The sequence below is a fragment of the Cherax quadricarinatus genome, chromosome 7 (genome assembly GCF_038502225.1).
Source record: "Cherax quadricarinatus isolate ZL_2023a chromosome 7, ASM3850222v1, whole genome shotgun sequence".
Taxonomy (NCBI): Eukaryota; Metazoa; Arthropoda; class Malacostraca; order Decapoda; family Parastacidae; genus Cherax; species Cherax quadricarinatus.
The window spans coordinates 51,991,102-52,005,680 of record NC_091298.1 but is presented as its reverse complement, the minus strand read 5'-3'; the positions used below and the strand labels follow the sequence as shown (position 1 = coordinate 52,005,680).

The 14,579-nt window shown below is 43.6% G+C and overlaps 2 protein-coding genes across 6 annotated transcripts in view; one reads left to right on the top strand and one right to left on the bottom strand.

The window, feature by feature from the left end:
* The window catches only part of LOC138852359 (uncharacterized), a 192,686-nt gene that overhangs the window by 106,044 nt on the left and 72,063 nt on the right, over nucleotides 1-14,579 (top strand). The window lies entirely within an intron of this gene.
* Nucleotides 4,106-14,579, bottom strand: part of LOC128689452 (uncharacterized) — a 76,156-nt gene continuing 65,682 nt past the window's right edge. The window contains exons 2-3 of the mRNA XM_053777771.2: nucleotides 8,249-8,825; nucleotides 4,106-5,622 (exon numbers count right to left, since the gene is read on the bottom strand). Of these exons, the coding sequence (XP_053633746.1) occupies nucleotides 5,512-5,622; nucleotides 8,249-8,824 (687 nt within the window). The 5' untranslated portion in view covers nucleotide 8,825 and the 3' untranslated portion in view covers nucleotides 4,106-5,511. The remainder of the gene's footprint in view (nucleotides 5,623-8,248; nucleotides 8,826-14,579) is intronic.

Sequence of the window (14,579 nt, the reverse complement as noted above, 5' to 3'; positions counted from 1 at the left end):
TACCCAGTAATACACAATTGTAAATGTGCCTTTGTAGACGGGTAAATGACTGTCGAACTCAGCACCAGTCCCCAGGTCTACTCAGCTGGGACTCAATTCGTGATTCTAGTTACTCCTGTCCAAGGGCTGGTGCTGAAGACCATCTTTAAGTTCCCATGGTGCGTTAAGATATTGGATGTGCCTTGCTGGCTGTGTAATCTTTTCTGGCTACACCTAAGTGACATCCTTCACTGCCTTGTGTAGAATGATACAGTCAAGCATTTGCTAATCTATTGACCCAGGCTTTATGCTGCTCATAGCAGATTATTAGGATTTAGCCGAAAAAGTGGTTCTGTATTCTATTGTTATCGTTACAGCCTTTCATAAAGGATCTGTCTAACATTCTACCCGTTTTCCTCCACGCTACGGGGAGGTTGAGCAGGATCGAAGTGCTAAGCCAACGTCTAGACATCAAGGGTATATACGCCGGGAGGTGTATTTTTCAGTGTATACACATTTTTTTGGTTAAGCCATAGTATCGATGACAGAAATAAAGAGTGGAAGGATTGGGGTAGACTTGAGCAGCGAAAAAGGTCGTGGACAAACGGGAGGAGAGAGGTAAGAAAGGTTAAATGGTCTTACGACTTTGTGGGTTATAAGTGTTTTTTGTTACAATTACAAAGTTTACTGTAACTAGTGGTGTACACGGATATACAGCCCTAGTAACTGTCATGCAATCGACCTGTCAAACGAGGTAGTGCCTGGATGCTAGTGAGGGACTCTTGATCTTAGAAATTGAACATATACTCCCATTCCTTGGATCGAACCTGATTGCTTCAAGTTCTATCAAGCGCTGTATAATCCCTACGGGTTCCTCGTGTATATAATTCGTGTAGTCGGTAGGCGTTAAACCCAGCAAGGCGGACAACTAGACACCAGACCTGTGGGATCAGGGCTCGTACTGCATGAGCAATATGAGCCCTTAAGCTCAAGAACAAACACGGGAATTACAGTAGTGCAGTGTTATTTCTAGTGCGGATTTTGAGTTCTCCATCAAGGAGAGGAATACAAAGTCAGCCTAACACCATCATGTGGCAAGAAATGGAACGGAAAACAATAAAGAAAAGTGATTAGCTTGGCTGAATAACCTATGAGGAAGACTTCAAATTTTTATTCCCCAGAAAATTTGTTTGGATTTACATTATCTGGTAAGTTGTCGCTCTTTAATCCGTATATTCAAGCATTTAATCGAGGAGAGGTAGTTTAGATGCACAAAAAATCAAGAAAAATGTAATATTGCCGGTCACTAGAAAATTATACACGAGGTGAAACGAGTGTAAATAGGAACTGCCTGGTATTGGAAAGTAAGCTGTTGCAGGAATAATTTGCTTAACGTATAAACATTGTTATATGTATGTATAATATATTGCAGGCCATATTTTCCGCCTTGGTCAGATTCCTAGTAATGCTATTTTCAAACTAAGGAAATTTGATGAGGCTTTTTTGACTAGTGCTGGAAAGACTGTATTAACGTTAGTGAATTAGTTGCATACGCATTTGCCCAAAAAAATCTGTTTTTACTATTACAGTAAACATAGGTGTGCTGAGATCCAGATGTTCATTAACAATGTAATCATTAACATTTTAATCCTTAAAATGGAGAATAAGATGAATCTTTATAAATGTTCACGAGTGTCCCCAGAAATCTGAACCTATGGAAAATGCAAATTTTACCTCAGAAATCTGAACCTATGGAAAATACAAATTTTACCTAGAAATCTGAACCTATGGAAAATACAAATTTTACCCAGAAATCTGAACCTATGGAAAATACAAATTTTACCCAGAAATCTGAACCTATGGAAAATACAAATTTTACACAATTAAATTTTTAAATTGAATGTCGTTAACAGCCATAGTCTATTTCTTGTACAAATTATTTTTTAACTTCTCCCGAGACGTAAACACAGAGTATTTATTCTTAATGTTTTTTTAAGGAGCTGTAATATTGTTTAGTTCCTGAGACTTTTAGGATACCCTTGTTAAATCAAGGACACTTTTAATAAATCCCTAAGATTGGGCTAAAGCTCAACTCCGTGTAGATTATATAGTCTATACTTGAGAGAGAAACGCCTTTCAGTGTGCTATTAAATCACGAGAACAGGTAGGTATAACGTTCGTCAGGAAACAGGACAAGTATTTCCTGACGAGTCTTAGTCATATTATGACTCACAGTTGGAACTTTTGGTTGAAGTTCCTCGACTAGTATTCCCTGGAACGCAGGCGGGAGAGATACATGATTATATACACTTGGAAAATCCTAGAGGGATTAGTACCAAATTTACACACGAAAATCACTCTACGAAAGCAAAAGACTCGGCAGGAGATGCAACATCCCCCCAATGAAAAGCAGGGGCACCACTAGCACGATAACAGAACACAATAAGTGTCAGGGGCCCAAGACTGTTCAACTGCCTCCCACTATACAAAAGGTGGATTACCAATAGACCCCTGACTGTCTTCAAGAAGGCTCAGGACAGGCACCTAAAATCAGTACCTGATCAGCCGAGCTGTGGTTCGTACGTCGGTTTATGTGCGGCCAACGTTAACGGCCTGGTTGATCAGGCCCTGATCCACCATGAGGCCTGGTCACAGACCGGGCTTCGGAGGCGTTGACCCTCGAAGCCCTCGCCAGGTAAATGACCGAGGACTTCCGCTGGCTTATCATCTTTAAAAATCATGGTTATGATTATAACATGAGGATGTTATTCACGATAACAGGGATCCCCACAGTGAATTGTAAATAATGTTTAAGTACTTTCATGTGATAAACTAAACATTCTTATGAAAATGTTTGTTCACTCGACTCTCTCTCCTACATTCAGTTTATAATTCACTATGATGATCACTGCACGTGTGTATTTATACGTGTTTTGATTCTGAAATGACCCGTGTAGGTTTAGCGCTTCTCTGATTATAATAATTTGACTGAATAGTGTGAATTGAGAAAGCCTAATCATTATTTGATTTTTTTATTGAAGAACATGATATTCATACCCATTATAGTAGTAAAATAATATATATGATGGGGTGGGCAGGGGGGTAACGTATGATAAGGCGGAAACGGAAAGTAATTCGTATACGGTGGGCAGGGAGATGATATTGTTAAAAATGTATTAAGGGCCAGGTTAAAGTATGTAAAAAATAAGGGGGGATACTGTCAAGGAAATCAGTTAGTTTTGGAGACGGAAAGTACAGTACCTACACTGTAAAGTAGGATAAAGATATTACTGTTGTCTGTAAGATGTCTGTACCCTTCTGGAAAGATACCAAGTGTTTATGTAATTGAGAAGGTGTTTTCTTCCCTTTGAAACCGTCGATGTGTTAAATATATTCACGGGAATGAACATGGTAGGCTTTTCTTTTTTAATGCGGGCGTATTAAACTGAGTCGCCTAACCACAGAACACACCAATAACCTAATATACCTTAACCCTGCTTCAGGTTAGTCTGATTTTGGTTATTTTTTAATTTAATTGTAGCTGGTAACTTCGGGAGATTTACTGTACCCTATTGCAATAAGTTCACAAGAGATTATTACATGACCGACGGATATGCTTACTTGTTTAAACGGTTCACGAAATCGTAATGACACGATTGCAAACAAACCATACCACGGATGGGGATAGAACCCGCGATCCCAGTCTCTCAAAACTCCAGACCGTCGCGTTAGCCACGCGACGGTCTGGAGTCTTGAGACTGATCGCGAGTTCTATTCCCGTCCGTGGTATGGTTTGTTTACACGGACTGATACAAAAATGTTTGATAAATTAGACACATGTGCAACTCCTGGGTATCTTTATTGAGGAAACGTTTCGCCTCACAGTGGCTTCATCAGTCCATACAAAGGAGAATCGTGAAGTACAGGAGGAGTTTGAGGTGATCAGTCCCTCAGCCTTGAGTCGATGTAGTCCATCGATATAATCAGTCCATCAATCTTTTCAAGATTGATGGACTGATTACTTGACTCAAGGCTGAGGGACTGATTACCTCAAACTCCTCCTGTGCTTCACGATTCTCCTTTGTATGGACTGATGACGCCATTGTAAGGCGAAACGTTTCCTCAATAAAGATACCCAGGAGTTGCATATGTGTCTAATTTACCAACGTGTCGGTTCTCTGAACCATTCATCTACAAAAATGTTTTCTCATCAAACCATACCACGGGCGGGATTTGAACCCGCGGCCAGTCTCAAAACTCTAAGACCGTCGTTGTTTGCAATCGTGTCATTACGATTTCGTGAGTCATGTTTTCTTATCCTTTGACGACTCCTCTCAGATAATAACAGAATTATTGATTAATTTACAAGCGTTGTATAATATTTTCTTTGGCTTTCATTTACGAATGTCGTACATAATGGACGAGTAACAACTAACTGAATAACACCTGGAGTTCTTCATCTCCAAGGACACTCAGAGAAGGGTACACCTGTCTCTGTTGAAATGTCAACCACTTAGGAGGGACCATCACCAGAAAAATGTCAGCTTAGGGTTCGTATCCATCGTCGTAAATATGACAGGTCTTGTTTCAGATGCTGCCACGGGTATCTTACATCAAAGAATCAACTTTCATAATTTTTTTTTAAATTAACATCATAATGTACACGGATATTTTTATCAAACACTAGGCTATCCTCAGTAGATATTGGTATTTTCCTTGCCCATGCCTGGTTATAATATTCCAACAAGTCAAATTTTCTAAAATATTTTTTCCCCTGGATGCGACCCCCAACGGTCGGCTGACACACAGGTACATATTTTTATTGCTAGATGGACAGGGGTAGCAGGGGTACAAAGAAACTTGCCCATATGTTTGTGTGCTAAGGAATCGAATCTGGGATCTTGCGATTGAGAGAGGAGTATTTTCACTAATTAGCTACACAACATCTAGTACCATAAAAGTGAATATAGTCTGGGAAAGGGGATCTACACTCCGCTGAGGAACTTAACCAGTCTCGAGAATTGTTTAAGAGTTATTAGAGGCACTTTCTTGGTTAGGTCATAAGATCGATGGCAAGAATGGGGAAGGGAAAGAATTGGGGTGGAACAGAGCAGTGAAATAGGTTGTGGGTAGACAGGAGAGAGAGGTAAGAAAGGTTAAGTGGCATGACCACTTTCGGTGGGTTTTAACGAAGTTTCTGTCACATAGTGACTAGTGGTAGGCACTTTTCCTTCTGCTTAATCGTTGCACTTAACATCTGGCTTCATCTAGAGTCCGAGACACATTCAAGTGTGTTTCTACGAGACTTAGATTTTATTGTGAACCCACATACAGGAGGAATCACAGAAGAGTTCGCACGCAGTCTAGTGTTCCTTGTTGTGACCACGATTACAGCGACGCATTTTCCCTTCAGTAGTCACACATCTTCAACGGGTTTCTCAACCCACACACAACGATGGCCTCTACAAGGCGTGTTAACACGACCTCGAGGAACTTTTCTTTGTCTACAGGAAGAACCACTTAAAGCAGACCTCATAATTCATCAGGTGCCTTGTCCCTGCCGGCGTACTGAGCAAACACCTGAAGGCTCATCTTGCAGGTGGAGAGGATGATGATGGACATGACGGTGCACAACACGCCTACCTGCAACACATTAATACTCAAAATTAAAGGCAAATGCAGAGTTGCATAAAAGGTTACTGAAGCCCTTCTATATTAAGATTTGTTGAAAATGGTATAAAATACTGAAGAGTTAATGAGTAAGACATGTACAACAGTTGGGTATCTTTGTTGTTGAAGAAGCCTACGCGGTAGGCTTCTTCAGTTAAATACAGAATGGACTGACGGCAAAATTTTAATCATTTGTTACTGGAGAGGGAGGAAATGCTTTTCACGGCAGTGGGGAAAAAAATGAGGCCATTACACCAGGTTGGGACAACTCTCCCGCCTCATTTGCTTATTTTATTAGTGTTTCTTATTATATTTGCGCTATTGGTGCTCTTCCTACACTGACAGAAATCTGTGGTTTTGGACAGTCTCAAGCTGGACAGGGGCCCCATGGAAGCTGTGAACTGCCAACTGACCTGGAACGAGTTGCATCTGTCTGCTGATTGAGAATATCTGTGGCGTCCTCAGTGCCGTTTGCTTCCACAAGCTTTGTGCGAAGGCAGATCACTTGGTTAGGCTGAATGGTATATTCAAGGACATTTTCATTAGGCGCCTTCATACCATCCGGTTTCTCAGGTAATCTCAGAGTAAGAGGATGTTTAGGGTGAGGATTAGTTTGTTGTACTCGCATGAGTTTTCCCAGATGTATGTTGCAGATTCGCCGGTATAATCGCCCAGCCCGGGCCTTTTCCAAGTGGTGGCCCAACTTTGGCTCCCTTTTCATGGGAGTGTCTCAGACCAATGTCTGCCATGGGAGGAGATATAAGTACCTCCTCATCGTCTGGGGGCCAGCTGTCCCCAGGTCTAGTCCCATTCCCCGCCCCCACGAGGCTCGGAGGGACAAGCGAGGCACCTTGGACTGTCACAAACCCCGCCTACACAGGGCTCGAAGGGTGTGGCAGCGGCATAGCAGCAAATGCAGCAAGCACTATGGAATCCTTTTAGAGCCACACCTCGGCTTTGGGCAGAAGCCCGAGTGCTGGGGAAGTTCAAGAATGCCTCTTGCTGTGTGTGTGTTGCTGCTCCTACTATTTCACTTGTCCGTTGCACACTTTCGTCCCAGGAAGAGGATCAAGGTCCAGTAGGCTAGAATATTAGGATCATATGCTTTATTATGATTATTATCTGTGTCTTAGGCGGCAGTTAACTCTCGAGGTATCCTGTCACTGGCTACAGGTGGTAATGTTGGACTATTGTGATATTCCTTGCTACCATCATGTACAATTTTTTATATTCCCAGAAGATGATGCTTTTTATTTTTTTTACCAGCTCTCGAATGAGGTAGCCTCCATATGGGCTGCTCCATGGCCCTTCCCTATGAACAGAAAGTGATGTGCCAGGGGATATCTAGTATACACACAGAAGGCGTGTATACTAGATATACTGAAGTTGCTATCACTCGGTGCCTGCGGAATGGATCGGTGGTTCATGCTCAATCTGTATGCACCATGTGCCTTTCCAGCTCTGTTATGGCTTCCAAGTCTACTCCAAGGTTTGCCCTTCCTTTGCTGCTCTTGCCGAATTCTGTCCACTTTGAGATTAGAATTTTCACTAGGGTATATTGAACGTCTTCTTGAGAACCGTGGAACCTTTCTTGTATGGTACATCACCTTACATTTATGATGGAGGAGAGGTGCCTCCCACCAACGGATGCGGTGACTGAAGTTCCCAGTAGCATTCTCTTTACAATATAAATGTTGATGTTACCCTCATTTCATTAAAATTTGCTAAGATTTATGGACTATGACTTGAAACAGGTTAGGCATTTTGTTTGTGGAATGCGAATAAACGATTTTGAATCTTTTTTTATTAGTCATAGTGGCAAATTGGCAATATTGGCAGCTCTCTGTTCGAAATGCTGGAAAACCAAATGGTCCTGGTGCTTTTTAAAACATACAAATCAAGTAAGTTAAGTCTTCAGGCGAGTTTTTCCTGAATTGTCGTGAGGAGCTGGGTTTGTCCTTTCTCTCAGGTTAGGCATAAGCCTGTCAATCGCACATATACTATGATCTTTTCGGGTAGTGAACACTCAGATGTAGTCTTGCCTTCATGCTTTTATTTTGATATAGATGTATGCTGCATGGCTAGGGTTCGGTTAGTCCCCCACCCTTCTTGGCTACTACCAGAGTTTTTTAGGCAGTGGATGGGGATCTCTAAGGGCTTGGCTCTGGTGGTGACCCGGCTAACTTCCTTAAACATAATTTGCTTCATGCTTTGAATATAAATCCTCACAGACAATTTGAAGAGCCAAATTAGTAATGGTTTTCAAATGATCTCTGTGAGGACTTGCATTGTGGTTGGTTAACAAGTGAGTCCTGTGTTTACAGCAGAGCGCCATGTCATCACTGCTGCTTAGTAATGATTGCCAGCTTTTGTTTGGGGGGGGGATGGGGAGTTCACTGTCTACTTTGTTGACTTTTGGAGTTTTTAGCCTATATCTGCGCCCAGCACAAGGATGATTCGTTTTTATTATAAGCTATAAAAAGTGTGAGTACTTGACGAAAACTAATTAATTAAAGTAAAAAGATAAATACATAAATAAGGCTTCGAACATGCCATTTTCAAATTGTGGAATGTTTATGTAAACGTGGTTCAATCTTACCTTAATCATCTGGAACTTGTAGATCTTGGAGTGAACCTTGAACACATCAGTCGAATTCTCAGTACCCATATCTGTTATTGTATCGTTCCAGCTGTAATAATCTTCAGTGGTATCACTCGTTGTATCGCTATATGAAGCGTCTGTGTTGACTCCATAAATATCATTATGGTATTTGTGTATGTCGTTATGTGATCCTGTTGAGGTGGTGAGGTTAGAGGTGTTTGTCTTGTTTTTCGCGCCGGTTTCATTTTTGGCGACAGTAACAACGTCCGATACATTCTTATTAACGAGAATTCTGTTCTGAAGCACACTGATGGAATTTTGATTTAAGATTTTTAAACGTTCTTCTTTAGTTTTCGTTTTTGGTGTGATTGTGAGGTTGTCTATTGTTGGAAGAAGCAGTTTAGTGTTGCTGGATGGTGTGACGTGTGTGTGTGAGAACATGTGAGCAACAGAGGCTGGTACACCTTGTATTATAGGCGAAGGTGACACAACTGGTGGTGGGAGGGTCGACCATATGGCAGCCAGGGGCGCCACCATCAGGTATGAAATGTATGAACTGCTACAACTCCACATTCTGAAAATAAAAGTTTTATGAAATAGAACTTAAAAAAGATGTAATGGGCATTATTATATTAAGAAATATATGTAATAAAAAAAAGCACTAGGACGAATGAAAAGTTGGAGTTTATATCCTCTTAATAGACGACTGGCTCACACGGAGACATGTACAGAAAGGCTGAAAAGTAGAGTGTCCACGACCACTTGTGGACAGGCAGCCCCTCTCATCAGTACTAACACGTGACCTTACGGCAGTGGTTCCCAAACTTTTTCAGCTTGTTACCCAATTTAACATGCCACATAAAGCATGTTACCCCTTTCACAAAATGTTGTTATTATTGATATATATGGCTAAACGTGAACGTATACAGCCTCGCATACTCTGCTAATCCTAGCAAAACCATTGAAAACGTAAGAACCACACATACATTATATATAAAATGAATAATAGCTACAAATTCACAGTAACAGTGGGTAAATACTAACTATATACTGCACAGGGCAGTACACATACATACCAGCTTATGTCTACCTCGGCTGATGCTCACAGATAAACTGACAGTGTGAAATAGAGGCAGCCTCAGGAAGTGAGTGACGCGTACTGGACAGGTCGATCTGGGCTACTGAGTGACTTGTCCTGAAGCATACTTGTCAAAATACTTTTGGGTTTCCACACACTTAGCTATATATTTCTTCTTTTCTAATACTGTATATTAGTTTTTGATGTTTATTGTTATTTGGTTTAACTTTATTACTTACTTATAATAGGTTTACTTTACAACTTTATATACTAAGACAAAGTTAACAATAATCCTCATACCGGGTACCGCATTGTTTTCTTGATTTTCAGAATTCATAACTTTTTTTCTGTCACCCCTCCATTACCCCCCAAAAATGGTTAAATTACCCCCAGGGGGTAATTTACCCCCAGTTTAGGAACCACTGCCTTACGGGATGAAGGGAACAACAGCAGTTACCAAACTCTCACGCTAAAGACCATTTTGAAAGAATATATGGTATAAAAATATTACGTTGACAGACTCGGCTCAAAAAGGTAACCAGAATAAAAAAGAAAACAGCAAACCTGTGTGCGTTCGCTCGTGCCTGTTTGTCTGAGAGGGAGAGACCAAGTAAGCAAAGCATGCATGCATATGCGGTAAAATAAGCGGGCAATATTTTCCCAAATGTCCTTGGCGATAACTAGGGTGTTGCAGGGAGGGAGGGAATGAGGAAGTAGAAGATGGGAGGGAGGGAATGGGGAAGGGGAAGACGGAAGGGAGGGAATGAGGAAGGGGAAGACGGGAGGGAGGGAATGAGGAAGTGGAAGACGGAAGGGAGGGAATGAGGATGTGGAAGACGGAAGGTAGGGAATGAGGAAGGGGAAGACGGAAGGGTGGGAATGAGGAAGGGGAAGACGGGAGGGAGGGAATGAGACGGGAGGATTTCTAATAGAGGAGAGACTGCAGCAGAATTATGACCAATGATTTTTAATACTAAGGAGATATCATTTTGTGAGATTATTTCATACTGTATTGTGTACATCAACTACATGAAGCAATTATGACCAATGAAATGACAAATATTTATTTTTAGTGATGTAAGAATGCTCAGAGTCGCCTTGACCCGTTGTGACCTCTGTAACCCTGTTTTTTCTTGTCTTGTGCTGCCGCTCACGGGCTGAGCTGCGGCTGCACAATAAACTAACCATTCAGGAAGTAGATGAAGTGTTGGGTTGGAGGGAGAGGGAAGTGAAGGTGGGTCTCTGAACACGTTGTAACATATTTACTATCCCCACGAGGGTAATACTTCGTTTACGACACCTGAAGGAGAGAGACGTACACACACACACACACACACACACACTCACACACTCACACACACACACACACACACACACACACACACACACACACACACAGAAAGTGCAAAGGTTTGCAACAAGACTAGTCCCAGAGCTACGGGGATTGTCCTACGAAGAAAGGTTGAGGGAAATTGGCCTGACGACACTGGAGGCCAGGAGGGTCAGGGGAGACATGATAACGACATACAAAATACTGCGCGGAATAGACAAGGTGGACAAAGACAGGATGTTCCAGAGATGGGACACAGACACAAGAGGTCACAATTGGAAGTTGAAGACTCAGATGAATCAAAGGGATGTTAGGAAGTATTTCTTTAGTCATAGAGTAGTCAAGCCGTGGAATAGCCTAGAAAGTGAAATAGTGGAGGCGGGAACCATACATAGTTTTAAGGCGAGGTATGATAAAGCTCATGGAGCAGGGAGAGAGAGGACCTAGTAGCAATCAGTGAAGAGGCGGGGCCAGGAGCTATGACTCGACCCCTGCAACCACAAATAGGTGAGTATAAATAGGTGAGTACACACACACACACACACACACACACACCTAGCCAAGCATGTAAAGAAACTAGAGAAAGTGCAAAGGTTTGCAACAAGACTAGTCCCAGAGTTAAGAGGTATGTCCTATGAGGAGAGGTTAAGGGAAATCAACCTGACGACACTGGATGACAGGAGAGATAGGGGGGATATGATAACGACTTACAAAATACTGAGAGGAATTGACAAGGTGGACAAAGACAGGATGTTCCAGAGACTGGACACAGCAACACGGGGACACAGTTGGAAGCTAAAGACACAGATGAATCAAAGGGATGTTAGGAAGTATTTCTTCAGCCACAGAGTAGTCAGGAAGTGGAATAGTTTGGGAAGCGATGTAGTGGAGGCAGGATCCATACATAGCTTTAAGCAGAGGTACGATAAAGCTCATGGTTCAGGGAGAGTGACCTAGTAGCGACCAGTGAAGAGGCGGGGCCAGGAGCTTGGACTCGACCCCTGCAACCTCAACTAGGTGAGTACAACTAGGTGAGCACACACACACACACACACACACACACACACACACACACACACACACACACACACACACACACACACACACACACACACACCCACACACACCCACACACACCTACACACACACCTACACACACACCTACACACACACCTACACACACACCTACACACACACCTACACACACACCTACACACACCTACACACACACCTACACACACACCTACACACACACACACACACCTACACACACCTACACACACCTACACACACCTACACACACCTACACACACCTACACACACCTACACACACCTACACACACCTACACACACCTACACACACCTACACACACACACACACACACACACACACACACACACACACACACACACAACAGGCCTAGTGTCTAATCGACATGTGCCTAGGACAAAATGGTAACTAACACACACACTACACACACACACTACACGCACACACACTACACACACACACACACACACACACACACACACACACACACACACACACACACACACACACACACACACACACTACACACACACACACACACACTACACACACACACACACACACACACACACACACACACACACACACACACACACACACACACACACACTACACACACACACACACACACACTACACACACACACACACACACACTACACGCACACAAACACACACACACACTACACACGCACACACTACACGCACACACACTACACGCACACACTACACACACACACTACACACACACACTACACACACCACACACACATACACACACACACACACACACACACACACACACACACACACACTACACACACACACTATGCACACACACTACGCACACACACTACGCACACACACTACGCACACACACTACGCACACACACTACGCACACACACTACGCGCACACACTACGCACACACTACGCACACACTACGCACACACTACGCACACACTACGCACACACATACTACGCACACACACGCTACGTGCACACACTATGCACACACATACTACGCACACACACGCTACGCGCGCACACTACGCACACACACTACGCACACACACTACGCACACACACTACGCACACACACTACGCACACACACTATGCACACACACTACGCACACACTACGCACACACACTACACACACACACTACACACACACACTACACACACACACTACACACACACACACACACACACACTACACACACACACTACACACACACACTACACACACAAACTACACACACTACACACACACACACAGTGAAGAGGCGGGGCCAGGAGCTAGGACTCGACCCCTGCAACCACAAATAGGTGAGTACAAATAGGTGAGTACACACACACACACAACAGGCCTAGTGTCTAATCGACATGTGCCTAGGACAAAATGGTAACTAACACACACACTACACACACACACACACACACTACACGCACACACACTACACACACACACACACACACTACACACACACACACACACACTACACACACAAACAAACACACACACACACACACACACACACACACTACACACTACACGCACAAACACTACACGCACACACACTACACACTACACACACACACTACACACTACACACACACACTACACACACACACTATACACACACACACTATACACACACACACTATACACACACACACTATACACACACACACACACACACACACAACACACACACACACACACACACACACACACACACACATACACACACACACACACACACTACGCACACACTACGCACACACTACGCACACACACTACGCACACACACTACGCGCACACACTACGCGCACACACTACGCACACACTACGCACACACTACGCACACACTACGCACACACTACGCACACACTACGCACACACTACGCACACACTACGCACACACTACGCACACATACTACGCACACGCTACGCACACACTACGCACACACTACGCACACACACTACGCACACACACTACGCACACACACTACGCACACACACTACGCACACACACTACGCACACACACTACGCACACACACTACGCACACACACTACGCACACACACTACGCACACACACTACGCACACACACTACGCACACACACTACGCACACACACTACGCACACACACTACGCACACACACTACGCACACACACTACGCACACACACTACACGCACACACTATGCACACACTACACACACACTACACACACACTACACACACACTACACACACACTACACACACACACTACACACACACACACTACACACACACACTACACACACACACTACACACACACACACACTACACACACACACTACACACACACACTACACACACACACTACACACACACACTACACATACTACACACACACACTACACACACACTACACACACACACTACACACACACACTACCCACACACACTACCCACACACACTACCCACACACACTACACACACACTACCCACACACACTACCCACACACACTACCCACACACACTACCCACACACACTACCCACACACACTACACACACACTACACACACTACACACACACTACACACACACTACACACACACACTACACACACACGCACACACACGCGCACACACACACACACACACACACACACACACACACACAGACACACACACACAGACACACACACACACACACACACACTATATAACAGGAAGGTCACTGCAATGGATCAGAGAATACCTGACAGGGAGGCAACAACGAGTCATGGTACGTAATGATGTATCACAGTGGGCACCTGTGACGAGCGGGGTCCCACAGGGGTCGGTCCTAGGACCAGTGCTATTTTTGGTATAT